We start from the raw sequence: 18,466 nt of genomic DNA on the forward strand, positions 1-18,466 counted from the left end.
CAAGACATTAACTGATGGACTGGAGTGGTGTGGATTACTTGTGGATTACTGTGATGTTTTTATCAGCTGTTTGGACTCTCATTCTGACGGCACCCATTCACTGCAGAGGATCCACTGGTGAGCAAGTGATGCAATGCTACATTTCTCCAAATCTGTTCTGATTAAGAAACAAACTCATCTACATCTTGGATGGCCTGAGGGTGTGTACATTTTTAAGCAAGTTTTCATTTTTGGGTGAACTGTTCCTTAATGGATTTATTGTGGCTGACTGATGAATAAACAAGTTGTGTAGCATAACCTTACCCTGAACAGCACCCGTTGGTGACTGGTTCAGCGGGCTCTTTCTCAGAGAGAGATCTACAGACACTCTCTGACTGAGCGGCTCCCTTGGACTCCATGCCAGAATCTGAGCTCTGTCGAGCCACGGCTGGCTCTCGGCCCGAGTCTGAGCTGGTTCTTGATCCACGCTCACTGCCTGACAGAGAGCTGCTGCCTGGCCCTTCTGTGTCTTTGCCAGAATCAGAACTGTGTCGGCCGTTCAGGCTGTTTGATGAGGAGACTTTACTCAGCTGCCCATCATCTACAAGAGCAACAGATGAAAGACTGTCATTATTTGCTCAAGATATGCAGTATGCTTACAGTATTTTCAATAATCTTCAATCCAATTTTGTCCTACAGCCATTTTTTCATTGTGTTGAGAATCAGTGTTGTTACTGTTAACTTAAACTATAAAAAAATGTTTTAGTAATTGAAATAAAGCTGAAATAATATATAAATATTAGAAAAAACTTAAACTTGAAAAACTAAAATTAGAAATGTTGTCAAGGAACTAAAATAAATAGAACTGAATGAGAATTCCAATTCAGTTTCTGAAATTGAGCTGCAATCATGCAGAAGTGTAATTTAAATTTAAAAAGTATAATTTAATTGGAAATTAGAATAATTGGAAATCTAATTAATTGAGCAGTATTACTTTAATTTTACTTTTTAATATATTTAATATGAACATTTTTTAATATGTTTATTTTTACATCGTGAATTACTTATGTTGTCATACACACAGCTTATGAGGTACTCAATAATAATAATAATAATAATAATAATAATAATAATTAATCAAAAGTGACAGTAAAGACATTTATAATGTTACAAAAGATTTCTATTTCAAATAAATTCTGTTCTTTTGAACTTTCTATTCATCAAAGAATCCTGAAAAAATGTATCACAGTTTCAGCAATAATAATAATAATAATGATAATAATAATAAATGTTTCTTGAGCAGCAAATCATCACATTATAATGAACATTTTCTGGTAACTGAAATAAAGCTACATATCAGATTAAAAACTTAAACTTGCAAACTAAAATTAGAAATGTTGCCTTGTTAAGTAACTGAAATAAATGTTGTATTCAAGTTCTAGTAAAATTACAAAAAATTATAAATAAACATAAATTAAAAGCTAAATAGAAATATTAAAAGAAAAATACACATAACCAAATCATAACGTATACTAAAATTAGAATATAAACAAGCTAATTCAAAATATTAATAAATAATATAAAATTCTATAAATTACACTAAAATAACACTGGTGATATAGATCACCAAAACATTACTAACATTACGCATTAAAAAAAAAAACCTTGTAAATTACTAACAAGCAGCTACAGCATGGGGTGTTTTTAAGTTTATGTCCGAAAAAAACAAAAACAAAAAACAATCTGCCTATGCATCATGATGGGAAGCAGGCAATCTCTAAAGTCAGGACTATAGCTATTGATCAGAAGTTATACAGCCCCTCTGAGCCTCAGGATAATCTTAGTGGCTTTGCCAGTCAATAACTTAAAAAAGATGGATCCCCTCTCAGCTTATCAACTGTCTCTACGCAAAATGCTTTAATGAGCCGACCCTTCCTCAGCGAGGATGATCAAATGCTATGAACCATTTCTGCAGGGTCTTTGTATTGACAAAATGTGCTGAGTTGTAAAACACAGGATTTGCTTTGATTGCCCAGGTGAAAAAGACGTAGTATTAAATGTATTAAAAATATAATGGAGCTTTCTGAGCAGTTTAACACTGGTGCACGTGGAACAATGATCTGGTCTGATAATTGTTGTTAAACACTGTAAACAATATGTGTGATTTGAACATACCTTTGTGCCAAATCTCTGCAACGATCAATCAGGTCAGCAGATGATGGTACAGGGTAGAGAAAACATAACAGAACATCAATCAGTGCACACGATATACACAATATACTGTATTCATAACCAATGTGAGAATGTGAATGGAACGGGAATTCCTTTAAAATTCCAATTCAGTTACATATGCAGACGTTTAATTTAAATTTAAGAAAGAAGAATTAAATAGGAAATTAGAAAATCAAATTAACTGAACAGTAGTGCTTTAATTTTACTTTTTAATAATATGTTTATTTCTACAAAATGAATGACCTGTTATCATACACACTAATAATAATAATAATAATAATAATAAATTCATCAAAAGTGACAGTAAAGACATTTATAATGTTACAAAATATTTCTATTTCAAATAAATTTGGTTCTTTTGATCTTTCTATTCATCAAAGAATCCTGAAAAACAATGTATCATGGTTTCATCAATAATATTAATCATGACAATTGTTTACAACATTGATAATAATCAGAAATGTTTCTTGAGCAGAAAATTATCACATTAAAATTATTTCTGAAGGATCATGTGACACTGAAGACTGGAGTAATGATGCCGAAAATTCAGTTTTTGCATAAAATATATTCAAATAGAAAACAGTTATTTGAAATTGTAATGATATTTTACAATATTACTCTTGTTACTGCTTTTTTGATGAAATAAATTCAGCCTTGGTGAGCATGATAAATATATATACATAAAATAAATAATATAAAATAAAAATGTGCTAGGGTAAATATTTGAAATGACATTTAAATATATTTGTATTTAGTCATATTTCATTATACTTAAAAAAAGTGAATATTTATTTTTACAGACCATGAAGGAAAAAATTTCATAGAATGCTCAAATTGACCTCAAAGTCTTCAAAATAGAGCCAAACAACACAAAGCAGGTTTACCAAATGTAAACCTTAAACCTTAATGAATTTTTTTCTCACTAATTTTGTTGGTTTGAGTGACTTAAATCACTCTGCTGTGTGAATGTGTTGAATTTCTTTTAATTGCAATACGTAAATTCCTCTTCCTGTCATTCCAATTCAACATCCTGTGGGGTGTGGCCAATTTGATTCAAACTCAAACTCATAAAGGGAGTCAATTAAAATCTGAATTCTGGTCCAGGTTCAAAACCTCACCTTAGTGTCCTGACTCTTCACAGGCCTGAGAACCACGCCGTGTTTGATTCTCTCCATCATTTCATTGACAGCTTTGACTTTGACTTCGTCCACTGCTTCATTCACTGCATCGAGAGAGAATGTGTTTGTCCAGATACCAATAACAGGGCAACAGAATAAAAACACACTGTAGGGACAATCACCTAGGGCTTGCGGCTTGATGCTGAAGCACAGCTCCTCCTCTCCTCCTGCAGCTCTTTAACTGTGACAAACGACAGAAGGATGCCGGATGTTACTGTATGTGGATCACTGCGGTTTATGCCTAAATTCTCTATTACAGAAGTTTCAGTATCTGGCCTTCAAATTTATGGTAGGGCTGCAAAACGATTAATTGCGATTAATCGCATTCAAAATAAAAGTGTACACACACATATAGTATGTAAACATCAACTTTTATTTCGAATGTGATTAATCATTTTGCAGCGCTACTTTAAAGTCATCCTAGGTTTTACCTTTCTGTTCCAAAAGAGTGTTTCTCTTCTCTTCCTCCTGCAGTCGTCCCTCAGTCTCTTTCTTTTCTTCGTCTAATATCTCCAGTTGTCTTTGCAGTTGAACTAGCTGCTTACGCAAAGCACATTCGTCCAGTTCAGCCTCTAGAGCTTTTACCTGCAAACAAATGGGACACATGTTGAATTCAAGTCGGAAAAAAAGTTAAACCATTAGGAAAATCAGGATTTTCTTTAAGCCCATAGTTTCTGAGTTGGGCACGTGTCAGTGAGAAAACATGTTGGAAGCAATGGATGCATCTTCTGTATTGATGGTAAATTTGTTCAAATGAAATGATTATTTTTTCATTTACAATAAATCTATCTATCTATCTACTCTAGTTTGGGGGTTCCTTTACCTCCCTTGGAGGATTTCCTCATAATGGCAATGAGAGAGCTGCCGTAAACAGAGGGATGCAATTAGATGTTCAACAACACTGTTCTTAACGATTGTATATGAAAGTTCGGCTTCAGCGCAGTAAAGTGGAGCGTTACCTGAGGGGGTTACAGCGGGAGGGAGGAGGTGGGGGAGGTGGAGGATCAAATGAAATGATTATTTTTTCATTTACAATAAATCTATCTATCTATCTATCTATCTATCTATCTATCTATCTATCTATCTATCTAAAAATGAAATGATTATTTTTTCATTTACAATAAATCTATCTATCTATCTATCTATCTATCTATCTGTCTGTCTGTCTATCTATCTATCTGTCTGTCTGTCTGTCTGTCTGTCTGTCTGTCTCTATCTGTCTGTCTGTCTGTCTGAGTTGCATGTACAAAAATAACACAGTACTGTACAGTACAATTACAATAGATTATATGATTTAATTTACAGCACCTTCATATATTTAATAAAAACACACCAGATGCACATTCTTTATTCATCATTTTGTAGATGTAGAGTTAAAAAGTCTTGTTGAATGTTATGCAGATAGGGTATGTCACCATCTTATGGAAGCCCATTTCCACCAGAAGAAGAGAGATATAAACTCACAATTGCAAGTTATAAAGTCAGAATTGGGGGTATAAACATGCAACTTTGAGTTATAAAACCAGAATTGCAAGATATAAACTCGCAATTGCGAGAAATAAAGTCAGAATTGCGAGATATAAACTTGCAATTCTGACTTTATTTCTCACAATTCTGACATCTTTTCTCAAAATTGTGAGATATAAAGTTAGTTATAAAGTTATAAAGTAAAGTTCTGAAGAAAAAAAGACTATTTTCTCACATTCATGAGGTTATCTCACACAAATGCAAGTTTATATCACGCGATTCTGAGAAAAAAGTCAGAATTATGAGATGTAAACTCACAATTGTGAGAAAAAAAGTCTTAATTTTGTGAATTGTACCTTTTTTATTTTTAATTCAATGTGGAAACAAGCTTCCATACTATATTGCTCCGACAATAATTTGAACACACCTGACTTCCCTACTCGCAAATATGAACTTCTCAGGAGGACTTGAACGCACAAATATTCAAAAATAATTTAAATGCCCGTAAATGGTTTCATTTAAATGATTTGTTTCTGTGGAAATCTGTCATTCTTTTAGATTGGATTGGTACAATGAACTCAAACGGAACTCAAACTGGGGCCAAATGTAAAACGTCCTTGACTTTGGTACAGAATTAGTCCATATTTACAGGCTGACTTGTAAACATGGCTTTGCTAACATAGCCTATTGATTACATGACGTCTGAAGTTAGGATCCATGCTCTTTGGATATGTTTGTGGGTCAGACTGTATATTGACTTATGACACGTCAGTCCTACTGATTCACAAACACTAAATCCAATTTGCCACCAAAAGCAGTACTAGAACTAGTGATGCTGCAATTTTGTCACTCCATGATTCCTTGCTCATCCAGTTTACGGTATCATGTGTAATAAGTAGCTGATGATCTGGAAATGATTTATTTGCTGCCACAGCTTATTGATGACAGTCAGCTGCTGAATGAATCCCCAAATAATGACAGCTGTCAAGCCTCCGGATGTTTCCTCTGGTGCTTTGAGATTTGTGCTGGTTTAATATAGCTGTGGTTGTGTATCGCCCACGTGCGTTTATCATTTAATGTGGTTTGAAAAGTATTACATGTCACTGCTGATGCTGCAAATGTAGAAAAGAAGACCCACAGGAGACCCTAAGAAAAGTACTGAATTACCAACAAGACATTGTGGGGGAGCTGAAGAATGGATGAATGTGGTCTGACACATTCTCAGCCTCACTCCACGACTGTGAAGGAAACACCTAAATCAGCTGTTTGAAATGCCAACTTCACTGCATGCATGGATATGGGTTGCCATATGCTACAATTCAATACTATTTTGTCTAAAACACTAGGGGCCAGATTTACTAATCAACGTGAGAGCACAATCCCATAAATGTGCAGATGGGAGTGGAAAGTTCTGCCCAACACAATCTACCAAGAGCAGTGCAAATTAGCAACTATCACAGTCATGTCAAGCGCAAAATGGGTTAAAATATGCTTTTTTGGGGGCATTAATGGCACAAATACCAGAAGATTGTCTATTGCAAACCTTAGTAAATCACTTTTCATGATTTATTTAAATACTCTGCTCCCATAAATTGTGCGTCTGAAAGGGAAACTCATGAAATGCATGTGCAATAAAGTCAGCAGCAAAAATAACTGTGTCCACGCATTTCAGCGCTAATTTATCACTGTATGTGTTTAGTAAATCCTGCCAGTAGTTTTTTAATGCCAAAAAATTGTTTGTGCTGGTGCAAGCTGTTAGTATATCTGTCCCTACAAACTAAAACCAGTCATTTAAATTTGTGAATTTGGCATTGCATTATAATTTACAGTATGAAAAGTGTTCATTTTGAGATTTGCTGAAGATTAAATTTATTGAAGGTTATTACATTATTAGAACACTTTTAGGTAAGTCAGATGAATGCACAGCACTATTTAGCGCCTGATTAAACTGGATTGTGTGTGGCTATTGAATAAGACAAAACCGTTTATTGAGTTCTAAAGAAATAACGAATATTAGAGGATTAATATTTATGAAAGGATTTAAGTCTATGAAAAGCTCTATCTGACAGTGTTAAAAGCAATGAAAAGGGGTTTAGTCAATTTAATTCTGTTGTCTAATCCTATCATTCAATCCATGATTAGGCTTATTGTGTTCGTGCAAATATGGCTGAACTTTCACAATTTTTTTTCTGAAATTAGCTAATAAAACTGAAACCCTATACTCCAGAAGTTTCACCTACCTTCTCTTGGTGCTGTATTCTCTCTTCTTCTAATGTTTTACTCACACTGGCCACATCTTCCAAAGCTTTGATCAGCTGAATGCTGGGATCTCCCTGCTGCAGCAGAATCATGCTCTGTCTGTTTGCTTCTTTCTGCTTCACCATCATCTACAGGAGAAAATGAACATTAGGAAACGACTTCCAATTTCAGATGATTTTGCTTCTTCAGCTATTAACATACTACTGTGATGCAAGCAATCGTGGACAATTCAACGATTTTGAGGTCACCAGGTCACAGTTTGTCAGAGCGGGGACTGAAGTTGGCCTGTCAACGTGTTTTATCCAGTACCTCGTGTGCATAGGTCTCTGCTTTCTGCCTGAGGCTCTGCTCCAAATCCAGCTGCTCCTTCATGTTTTCATACTCATGAGTGGCCATCATTGACACTGAAGAGATAAACAATGACACCTGATTCATTCTAATAAAGCAATAGACCTGGTCAATCCCTAGACTTTTTGGGTTATAATACAAAAAAGTATCATAAAAGAAAGTATTACAGGCATAGATTATTCTAGGGGCAGCATGGATGGTAATTTACTGATTCCACTTTTACATTAATGATTCTTTTACTAAGCGAAGAATAATTGGATCTAACTATATACTTAACAATTATACAAGATAAAAAGTAATGCTTTATGGAAAAATACACTACTGAAGAAATAAAGAAATACTTTTAAAAATAAATAAATACTTTTATTTAGCAAGTAAAGATATTTATAATGTTACAAGTTTTCTCTTTCAAATAAATGCTGTTCTTTTGAACTTCCTATTCATCAAAGAATCCTGAAAAAATTTATCATATTTTCACAAAAATATTAAGCCTCAAAGCTGTTTTTAACATTGATAATAATAGGAAATATTTCTTGAGCAGCAAATCAGCATATCAGAATGATTTCTGAAGATCATGTGACACTGAAAATTCAGCTTTGATCACAGGAATAAATTACGTTTGAAAATATATTAAGAAAAAAAAAACAGCTATTTAAAATTAACTTACTGCATTTTTTATTAAATAAATCTAGCCTTGGTGAGCATAAAAGACTTCTCTCCAAAAAAAAAAATATATATAAATATTACCGACCCCAAACTTTTGAATGGTTCAAATCTTTTAGTCTTTTAGACATTTTCATTAAAAAGAGCCAGCTCATAATAGAAATTGGTTGTATTGTCTCTACTGCCATGCCATTCCTTGCATATAAAACTAAAAAACTCTCAGTTCCAAGCTCTAAATAACAATGTGACTTCACACATTATATATATATACATTTATATGTTCAGAATAAGTTCAGCATAAGCCAGTGCAGCATTTGAGCAATGCAGTTTCCAATACTCCAGTCAGAGTAATAACACAAATGAGAAAAGAGGGAGCTGGGAGGATGACAAAACAAAGTGAATCACCCCCAGCTGGAGAAGAGGGACTTCCTGTGGTGAATCTTTTACAGATAATTTGATCGGGGACTGTGACATGCAGCCGGTAGTGAGTGGGCTGGTGGGGAACATTAATCTTCTTGGAAGGCACATGCACAGATGCACTGCAGGCCATTTGAGATGATGTCAAGCTCATGCATTTGTATACAAGCGAGGAAATGAAGCGGCTCTGTGTTCATGACGTCCATACTCACCCCTGTTGAACCTTTTAATGGTCTTGCTTTGCTGCTCAATGGTTTTATAAAGCTCCTTCATCTCGGCCTGCTCCTTTTCAGTCTGTAAATTAACATGAGACACATGTTTCAGCTAAGAAACTCAATTAGACATTGTTACTCCGATATCCTTTTAGGATCAGCAGTAGCACAAGGCTTCATTTCAAGCTCATTTATTATTCATGAACAGGTTAAAATATTGCAAGACACTCTGCATTCCAAGCCCCCATTCACTGCCATCAAGCCCGACTGAGCTTGATTTGTGTAAAAAGTTCAAAAGTTGCTTTGCTACTCACAAGTGCTGTCAATTCCTCTATCTGCCTCTGCTGATTTTGAAGCTGGCAAGTCAACTGCTTTTTCTCCTCCAGCAAAGAACTCACGGTTTCTTGGAGATCTGTGGAAAAATCTGAATTTGCAATGGACGTACCCTTGATATAATATGATGACAGATTACTTGGCAAAGGAAATTGCGCACAGGCCTATTTATATTTTGTCAAACTGCACCCCATTTGTTTGAGATACACTATGGTATTTACCTTTGACCTGCTGCTTATACTGTGAAAAAGGATCAGAGCCAGGTTCTCGCGTGTCAGTCTCTTCTTCTTGGGAAATGCAGTCCGAAATACTGGGCAGCAGCTCGTCCAAACACGGCCGTGAGGACAGGCTCAAATACTTCAGCTTCCTGTTCTCACAATTCAACTAAAAGTGGTCAAAACAAAATTATTAACACCATAAATTAGTGACATTTGAAGTTTGACCATTTTTGAAGTTTGGCATTGTTTTAACAGTAAAAGACTGTAAAACATAATACAATAAAAACCTGTTTATTGGTTAACAGTAAATTACCTTATTTCATACAGAGAAAAAAAACCCAGATCTAATGGGACATTTCATGTAATTATACAAGCAAAATATAAAAAATATATATAGATATAAAAAGTATATAAAATATATAAAAAAAACAGTGAAAAAAGTACAGTAATATAATTTAGAGTGAGAAACACATACATTGATATTCCCAGAATTCTCTGTGACAGCTCACATTTGATGGGTTTTCATTGAAATAACTATGTTTTTAAAACAGTAAAAAAAAACAGAATTTGTTATATTAACATCTGTTAATTAAATGTTTTTTACTGTAAATTGAATTCTGTAAAACTTTAAATGTTGCTACCATGTTTTTCGCAGCCATTTTATATTATTTTTATGTTGTTGTTTTTGTTTTTTGTTTTTTTTACAATGAGGCATATTAAAAAAAAATGTTTTTAAAGATTCATTCATGAATCAGATTAATCTGAATCTCAAGTTCAAATTCACAGCCAAATTCAATGCAAAAAATCTCCTTTTGAGTTCAACACTTTTAACAATGTCGACAGATTTCTTTTCACGCTTATATTGCTTTTTAGTTCAAATATATGAAAAGCTGAAAGATGTCAACAAACAGAAATAAATTGATAAAATCATTAAGGTTTTTGGTTACACTTTATCATAGGGTTCCATTTGTTAGCTGTATTTAATGCATTAACTAACAATGAGCAATATATTTTTTACATTCATCTTGTATTTTTTAATCTTTGTTAACGTTAGTTAATAAAAATACAGCTGTTCATTGTTAGTCCATGTTAGCTCAGGTCCATTAAATAATATTAATAGATACAACTTTTGATTTTAATAATGTATTAATAAATGTTGGAATCAACATTGACTAAGATTAATAAATGCTTCATAAGTATTTTTCATTGTTAGTTTGTGTTAACTAATGTTAAAAAAGTTAACCTTATTGTAAAGTGTTACCAGGTTTTCTAATGAAACTGTAGTGTAGTATTGTTGGGTAAGCACCTTGGTAGCCAGAGCCTCTGCATTTTCCCGGCACGATTTCTCAATCTCAAGCTGGGTCTGTAGTACGTTCACCTCCTCAATCACCATTTGGGAAACTGTACAGAAAAGTCAAATGCATTTATGAATAAATTAAAGCACATCAGGTCGTATTTACAGTGAAATCCATCATGCAGGTACTTAATCTAAATCAATTAGATCTAAATCTAGATTCTATACACATTTTAGATATACGCATCAGCAAGGCAGATGTATAAGCCTTTTCTCATGGCAATAAAGGTGTGAGTATAGTCATGTTTTCATCTATATTCATAACAGCATTTCTTAATGTGAACGTCGAGTTAACTCCAACACCATGTATGAGAGGGCTGTCAACACCAGAAGCACAGAAATGATTCACAAATGTTGCAGTTTAATGTATAAAATACATTTTAAAGGCAAAAACAGAGTTGCATGAGCAATTAAACCAGAAATGAGGCATATATGAAAATCTATGACACAGCTTAATTCATTAACAGCATATACAACACGGATTATAAAAACAGCAACTGTAAAAAGTGCATTTTCATTTAGATGTGGTATTAGTCTCAGTAAAACATTATCAGAGTCTAATGAGATGGACAGTTATCAGTTACATGCTCACAATAGGGACCATTTCCCAACACTTTGGGTACCATTGATGGACTGTTGCTACAAAGCACCGGCACGGTAACTCTATACACCACACTGGCCTCTCAAATAGAGGATTGGATGTCACAGCAACGTCAGAGCAACTCAAGTGATTGGTGCATTCATTGCACTACTTCTAAAATGCATACAAATAGCATCTAAAAAACACAAACTTTCAGCAATTCTTTAAAGTGGTAAAATGAAAATGAATGATTTTTTAATATTACATAAACATAATATATGTGCATGAGACAATATATTGGTAAATGCATTATCTGTGCCTGTGCTTTTCACAGGAAATGAGCAAGAGAGGGAGTTTATTATACATTATTCCATGAAAGGCTGTTGAATTATGCAGGAACGAAGCATCTCTCTGTATGCAGTCACAAAGTACATCAATGGCCTGCCCCGGAGCCCTTTCCCAGAATAAATATCCCTCATTTTCTTTTCATGTAGTAACATACTGTACATTGTGAGAATGGAAAGCAGGGCGTAGTCAATGCATGACCTCACTTTGACCTCTTATTCAGGGGGTGATCATGAACTGATTCTGATATCACATCATTTTAGTACAGGTTTGACACTATACAGAAAAAAGCAAACATGCAGATTTAATGTGCAAAAAACGTGATCAATAAAAATCAGAGATCAAACTGTTAAACAGCTTACAGGGTAGCATATAATACTTATAAATGCTATAATACTATTTAAATTCAGCAGGTTTAAGCCACTTTTTTCTTCCTTTCCAGTTAAATACGCAGGATGGGCAGCAGTGCTGCAGTGCGCAGATCTGCAGAGCCAATGAGAGAATAACCTGACAGTTTAAAGTGAAGTTCACAGCTCTCAACAGCTACAAGAACTCTTGCTTAAAACCGAAATCCAAAAGAGAATTCAGTAATGCAAATGTCCATAAGAGAAATGCATATCAGAAATCACCCAAATATGCACTCCATCGATTTGTTTAGCTCACTGATCCATCACAGCCACTGACCCAATATAATATAATGCTTGCTACTGTCTACAAGCATACTGTGCATCATGTAATCAAATGTATATAAGAGTAGTTGACTTTTTTAAATTAATATGAGGACATGAAAAACAGATAGGGGTGTAACAATATATTGTGTCACAATACAAAAATGCAACAATAATATTTATTGTGGATAGAGAAAACATGTATTGTCTAAGTTCGCCCAAAACAAAAGTTTAGACAGATTTAATTTGGCATCAAATATGGTAAACCCAGAAGATCACACATTTGAGCTTTCTGTTTATTCATTTAATATGAATAAACTAAAAATATTATTTTAAATACATTATTTAATAAAATATAGTATTTTAAACTATTTTGAACTATGTACAGGTGCATCTCAATAAATTAGAATGCCGTGGAAAAGTTCATTTATTTCAGTAATTCAACTCCAAAGCCAAAATCATCACAATTAAAAGAACCAAAGACTTAAACTACTTCAGTCTGTGTGCATTGAATTTATTTAATACACGAGTTTCACAATTTGAGTTGAATTACTGAAATAAATGAACTTTTCCACGACATTCTAATTTATTGAGATGCACCTGTATATGTGTAACATAATTCTGTATTTTTAGCTGAACAGATACATATTTCTATTCAATACCACTGAAAAGGACTAAGCACTGATTTCTGAGGTAATACCAAATAATTTTAATCTTTATCACAGGTCTGTAAAGTAATCATAAAAAACACTATTTTGGCTTTGTTTGAAGTATTGTGAGATCACTAACTTGTATTATACTGATACGTGACATCAGTGTATTGTTACTCCCCTAAAAACAAATGTATAATACTTTGTTTTAAACAAAAATCACATCACTGAACACTGCGGAAACTGCTTGAAATTACTGTATAATATTAAAATACTGTATAAATATCTGGTCTTTGCCTACAATAAAAGCAAAACAACCTCAATCTAAGCCCATCTGGGTCATTCACTGATTCTGCATCTGCCAATGATTCAGGGTGTGCGAGTTTGCACGTGCCACCCCTAAAAATAAAGCAGCACAATAACAGGCGTGGGGCTCTGTCTTTCCCTTGCAGATCAGTCCAAACTCATCTGCTCAACTCATTTGGCTTCTAATGACTGACCGAGAGAGCACTGCTGCTGGGCTTTCTTCTGTGAGCAGATTCTATGTCAGCAAGTCCAGCACGCTTAATGCTGCATGAGCAAAATAAGGCTCTGCGGAGTCAGTCGAACAGAGGCGAAAGCTTAAAGAAATGCAGCAGCATCCTTTCCAGACTGCTTCAAACAAGCATTTGTCTGCCACTTTAACACAACGTTAGGCTGGCATTAGTCTAAAGCGCTTCCGTCCCAGTTTTGATCACAGTGATTAAACTCTTTTAATAAATCTCAACAGTTAAGGATTGATTAATCACCAAGCAATTTTGGTTTCAACTCCAGCACTAATTGTGCCTGCGCTTGAAACCCGTAATCTACTCCAAACCCAGGACAGGATGTGTAGACTACATTAAAATGCAAACAGCATTAATTTTTATGTAAATATTAAGATTTTGCTCCTTTCACACACAAACCGTGAGATGTAAAGCGTAAAGGTAAATAAGCTGAGTAATGGGGCTGATAGCTTAACACACAGTCTTTGTTTTAATTTGCATAAGTGTAGAGGGTATTCTTAATGAAGCTTGCTCAGGCGTCCCAAAGAGGAGGTGGGAGACAGCTTCTTTCCCAGACGCAGATCCAGAACCTCCCAGATACTCGACAGCAGTTCCCCTGCAGCAGCCAATCATTAAACAGAACACAGACCAATCACATGCACCCAGCACAAGACTATTGTCCTGTATGACAGCAACTAGGCCAAACTACTGTGACATTTGCTGTGTCATGTTAGCCACAGCAAGAATTTGTGCCATTTAGTAAGACTGAGGTTATAAAATAAATGCACTGCCATTTCATTGCATGAAAAAATACAAAAAATGACCGTAACTCACAAGGTAATTGTGAAAATGTCATGCATTTAGCTTTTCGAGCCATTCATACTGAATATATTTTCACTAAATCATATTCAGAGTGACTTGCATTTCAGAAATGATAAGAGAGTGCATGAGGGGTTTGGCATGAACTACAAAGGAAGGTAAAAAAAAAAAGCGGGTGCCTATTCATTTTCTACTGATAAATAATTCATAATTGGTGATTTTTAATAATTTAGTGATATAACGAGACTGGTCTATGTTGCCTCCCTAGGGAATGTCTGACAATTCCAGGACAACAATAAAAAATGGCAGCAAGCATATCCAAAAAGCAAAAGCCTAAAACAGTTGAAAATAAAACTGGATTCATAACAATATCCACGTTTGCTTAATAATATTGTGAACTGATATTCAAAATATCCAACTAATTTACCAAGCGGGTTTCCAGGCACAATTATATCCTGAAATCCCCCTGAAATCAACACACATTAATAAAGTGTATAAAGACAATATCCACAATTGTATGTATATAGCATGCTAATTTTATATATATATATATATATATATATATATATGTGTGTGTGTGTGTGTGTGTGTGTGTGTGTGTGTATGTATAAATATTGACAACTATTCCTCTGAGAAATATCAAATGCATAATATTATTAGGAACTGTACATCCATGCTATCCAAAATATTAAAAATATGCTTTTTTAAGTATTCTCTACATATATAACTAGCACATAGATTTGAATATCCATTCAAAAACATTAACAATACTCCACAATGCCTCACATATTCACTACATAAACATGAGCACAAACATTCAAAAACCCTGTTAAATGAAACCCTATTTTTAAGCTTGCAGAGAAGAATTTGCTTTTTCTCACCTGAGAACAATTTCCAGATTCTGTTCCTAAAGCTGGCAGCCGCTAGAGTGTTGTCAGAGTGCTAACAAATTAGTTAGTAGCTGAGGCTGGGTTTCCTTACATGTCACAAAATGCAATGGAAGCAGGTAAGGTCGCATCTCCGCGGTTGGCTCCTAGTAGCCATGGAGACTTGAATAACCACTAACACCTACAATAATGGATCATTCAGAAGAGCCCCCAGGTAATGTCATGATGATATGGGTGAGGGCGCGGGGATCGGAGATGAGATAAGACAACGCTGAGGGTCAAGTTAGTGGGAAGAGCCAAGTGAGATCATCTTCACCTCCTACTCTGAGTGAAAAGGTGATATATGGAGTTCATTGAGGTCAGATTTGTTGGACACCAGCATAATCACAAATAATAAATAATACATTAATTGAGCAAACTTTTTCGAATTATGTGGTTAAAGTGTAATGTAATGTAAGACTTTTGGGCTGGCTTGGTAGGTGCATTCAAGTCCTCCTGGAAAATTTGTATTTATGAGTTGGGAAGTTGTAATTACAATGTCAGGCGTATTCAAATCACTTGGTCAGAGCAATTCAGCAAGATTTTTTCTACAAAAAGATGAATAAAGAATGTGAACCAGTGTGTTTTTGTTTTTTATGTTTTTATCCAATTTATAAAGGTGCTGTAAATTGAATCGTTATATTCTCTCGTAATTGTATAATACGATTGTAATTTGTAGATGCAACTTAGATTTTCCACAAATTTATTATCAATACAGACTGGGCATCCATTGCATGTAAATTCTGGGCTTAAAGAAACTTCAGAGTTTCCCACTTGTAATTTCGGCTTTGTGGTGACGTTAATGCGATCTTTCTAACTTGACTTGAATGCACAAAAAGAGCTTGCTATGGTTAAGTGGGTTGCTATGAAAAAAATGCTGTTTAGAATTGTCTTAATTTATGAGTAATGATTTGTGGTCCAGATTGAGCCGGGAACTGGACCGCGGGGTGCTAATTGTTGACCTCTGGTCTACGCAGAAGATCAGAAAATGAATTTGCTGTAGTACCATTAATGACATTCAAATGATTATAGACCACACATATAAACAGAATCTACTCTGTGTTGCACATTGCAATATTTTTCTTACCTTTTTGAATGACAAACAAGCCTGACAAATAGAAATAAGAAACAGCAGATGACTTCACATTCTTTCGCAACAGTATTGATCTTACCCCGTTTAATGTGTTTGAGTTGCCTTTCAGCCTCATCTCTCTCTGCAGTGAGTCTCTGACACTAAAAAAGAGAACAGGTGATGACATATTGAGAAAATGATATATAAGTAATGACAAATTAAATAATTTGAGAGCACAGCAGTTGCTAAAACAACTCCAAAAAAGTTTGGAGTTAGCAAGATTTTTTTTCAAAATGGATGCATTAAATTGATCAAAAGTGACAGTAAAGACATTTATAATGTTACACAAAATTCCTATTTTAAATAAATGCTGTTCTTTTGAACGTTCTATTCATTAAAGAATCTTGAATAAAAATGTATCACATCTTCCACAAAAAAAAAAAAAAAAAGCAGCACAACTGTTTTCAAAATTGATAATAATAAGAAATGTTTCTTGAGCTGCAAATCAGCATATTAGATGATTTCTGAAGGATCATGTGACACTGAAGACTGGAGTAATGATGCTGAAAATTCAGCTTTGCATTAATAAAGAAATAAATTACATTATAAAAAATATCCAAATAGAAAATAGTTATTTTATAACTATGATATAATATTTCACAATTTTTAAGGTATTTTTTATCAAATAAATGCAGCTTTTATAAGCATAATTGACTTAAAAAACATGAAAAAAAGATATATATTTTTGACCACAAACTTTTGAACGGAAGTGTACATATTTAAAAAACAAAAAAAGTACTGAAAATCACATAGCGTTATATTTAACACAGTAATATTTCATAACAGTATCCATCCTGCAAATAAACAGTGACCGCTGACTACTGAACCACACTGTAGATGTTAGGGTATGTATGCAGATACTGTATGTTCTTGCTAGTTTATTCTGATTATCAATCTGTAATTATGGATCTTGTTCTTGCCTTAAATGAATACACTTGTCTTATTTCCAAAACTGAAATGAAATTACACTTTCACGTTTTCTCAGTGACAGTAACAGTGATGCAATCCTCTTGAGAACCTCTAGGCACCTTTCAGAAAAGACCAGTTCTCTGAGGAACTAACAAAACCAATTATTCTTTCTCCTTTCTATAAATTGCAAACGTGTTGCCCTGCCATTATAAATGTGATCCACTGAATCTTATGTCACCGTTATCCTTCCATTAATTTGTTTAATGCAGTTGATTTGTAAAGTTTAATCTAATAATTGGAAATATTAATATGAATGAAACCACAACAGAAATATGAATATGCATGAAACAACAAGAGGAGGAATTGAAAGGTGTAACATGCAACCACATATAATAACGTGTGTCAAGGTAAACTGGTAAAAAAAACAATAATAATGTAAGACCCTCATCTGCATGATCTGCTTAAACTCTTACGAGGCATACAAAAGATGCTCAGACACTGTCACGTGAAAAGGGTGTCAACCCTCGAATGAATAAAAAAGCCGGTTAACTCACACAGCCACAGCCTGATCTCCGATTTCCCCTTTTCTCACTACTCTGAGATTCAGTTATGCTTATGAATAGAGAATGTTATAATAATTAGACGTGAAGGCAGTAAAGATGTATTCTTTCATGCATGCATCTTCTCTTACCTCCTTGGTCTCCTCCCGAGCCTCTCCCTCTTCATCTCCACCGGCCTCCATCTCATTCACTGCATAAATCAACAGAATCACTCAAACAAATGCACGAAACATTTAAACAATCATCTCACGTGCTGCTTTCCTCAGTAAAACAGTTGCCATTCAAAACATGCCTGCTCTATTGTTATACTGAAAATGTTCAGTACCACAGCCGGCAGACAGCGGAGTCGCATCCATCTCTCCCTCCTCACAGCACACTCAGCCAGTCAGTGTACCACCCGGGCGTCTACTATGGCGAAGGCTTGACTCATTAATATTAAGAAACTTGCGTGACGTTTGCCAAATCGACCTACTTGATTTGTTGAAAGGCGGCCGAATTGGCTCCTGAATATTAATTAAGGTAACGTGTACGAGAGGGAGACAAACTCCGCTTAAAAAGCGACTGAGGCTATTTGGATGGAAGTCAACGCAGGAGACGCTTTAAATAAACGACTTTTGAGTGGAAACAAATTGTGATATAATAAATTGAGGGCATTGCTGCTAGTTTTACATGTTTGGTATGACATATTTATTT

General features: G+C 34.6%; 1 protein-coding gene and 1 long non-coding RNA gene across 2 annotated transcripts in view; both read right to left on the bottom strand.

The window, feature by feature from the left end:
- LOC107662031 (shootin-1-like) overlaps positions 1-18,164 on the bottom strand; it is a 19,247-nt gene extending 1,083 nt beyond the window's left edge. The window contains exons 1-13 of the mRNA XM_016451888.1: positions 18,099-18,164; positions 17,905-17,963; positions 16,345-16,405; positions 10,613-10,707; positions 9,310-9,472; positions 9,070-9,167; positions 8,756-8,837; positions 7,425-7,519; positions 7,097-7,243; positions 3,821-3,974; positions 3,523-3,570; positions 3,344-3,433; positions 304-580 (exon numbers count right to left, since the gene is read on the bottom strand). Coding sequence (XP_016307374.1) covers positions 304-580; positions 3,344-3,433; positions 3,523-3,570; positions 3,821-3,974; positions 7,097-7,243; positions 7,425-7,519; positions 8,756-8,837; positions 9,070-9,167; positions 9,310-9,472; positions 10,613-10,707; positions 16,345-16,405; positions 17,905-17,963; positions 18,099-18,129 — 1,400 coding nt within the window. The 5' untranslated portion in view covers positions 18,130-18,164. The remainder of the gene's footprint in view (positions 1-303; positions 581-3,343; positions 3,434-3,522; positions 3,571-3,820; positions 3,975-7,096; positions 7,244-7,424; positions 7,520-8,755; positions 8,838-9,069; positions 9,168-9,309; positions 9,473-10,612; positions 10,708-16,344; positions 16,406-17,904; positions 17,964-18,098) is intronic.
- On the bottom strand, positions 2,144-3,522 carry LOC107662036 (uncharacterized). Its single transcript, XR_001631169.1, has 3 exons — positions 3,512-3,522; positions 3,330-3,433; positions 2,144-2,169 (listed from the first exon to the last, which is right to left on the bottom strand). It is a non-coding gene; the product is annotated as an uncharacterized LOC107662036 (long non-coding RNA).
- Positions 18,165-18,466: the final 302 nt, after the last annotated feature.

This window comes from Sinocyclocheilus anshuiensis, unplaced genomic scaffold (genome assembly GCF_001515605.1).
Source record: "Sinocyclocheilus anshuiensis isolate Anshui unplaced genomic scaffold, SAMN03320099.WGS_v1.1 scaffold535, whole genome shotgun sequence".
NCBI lineage: Eukaryota > Metazoa > Chordata > Actinopteri > Cypriniformes > Cyprinidae > Sinocyclocheilus > Sinocyclocheilus anshuiensis.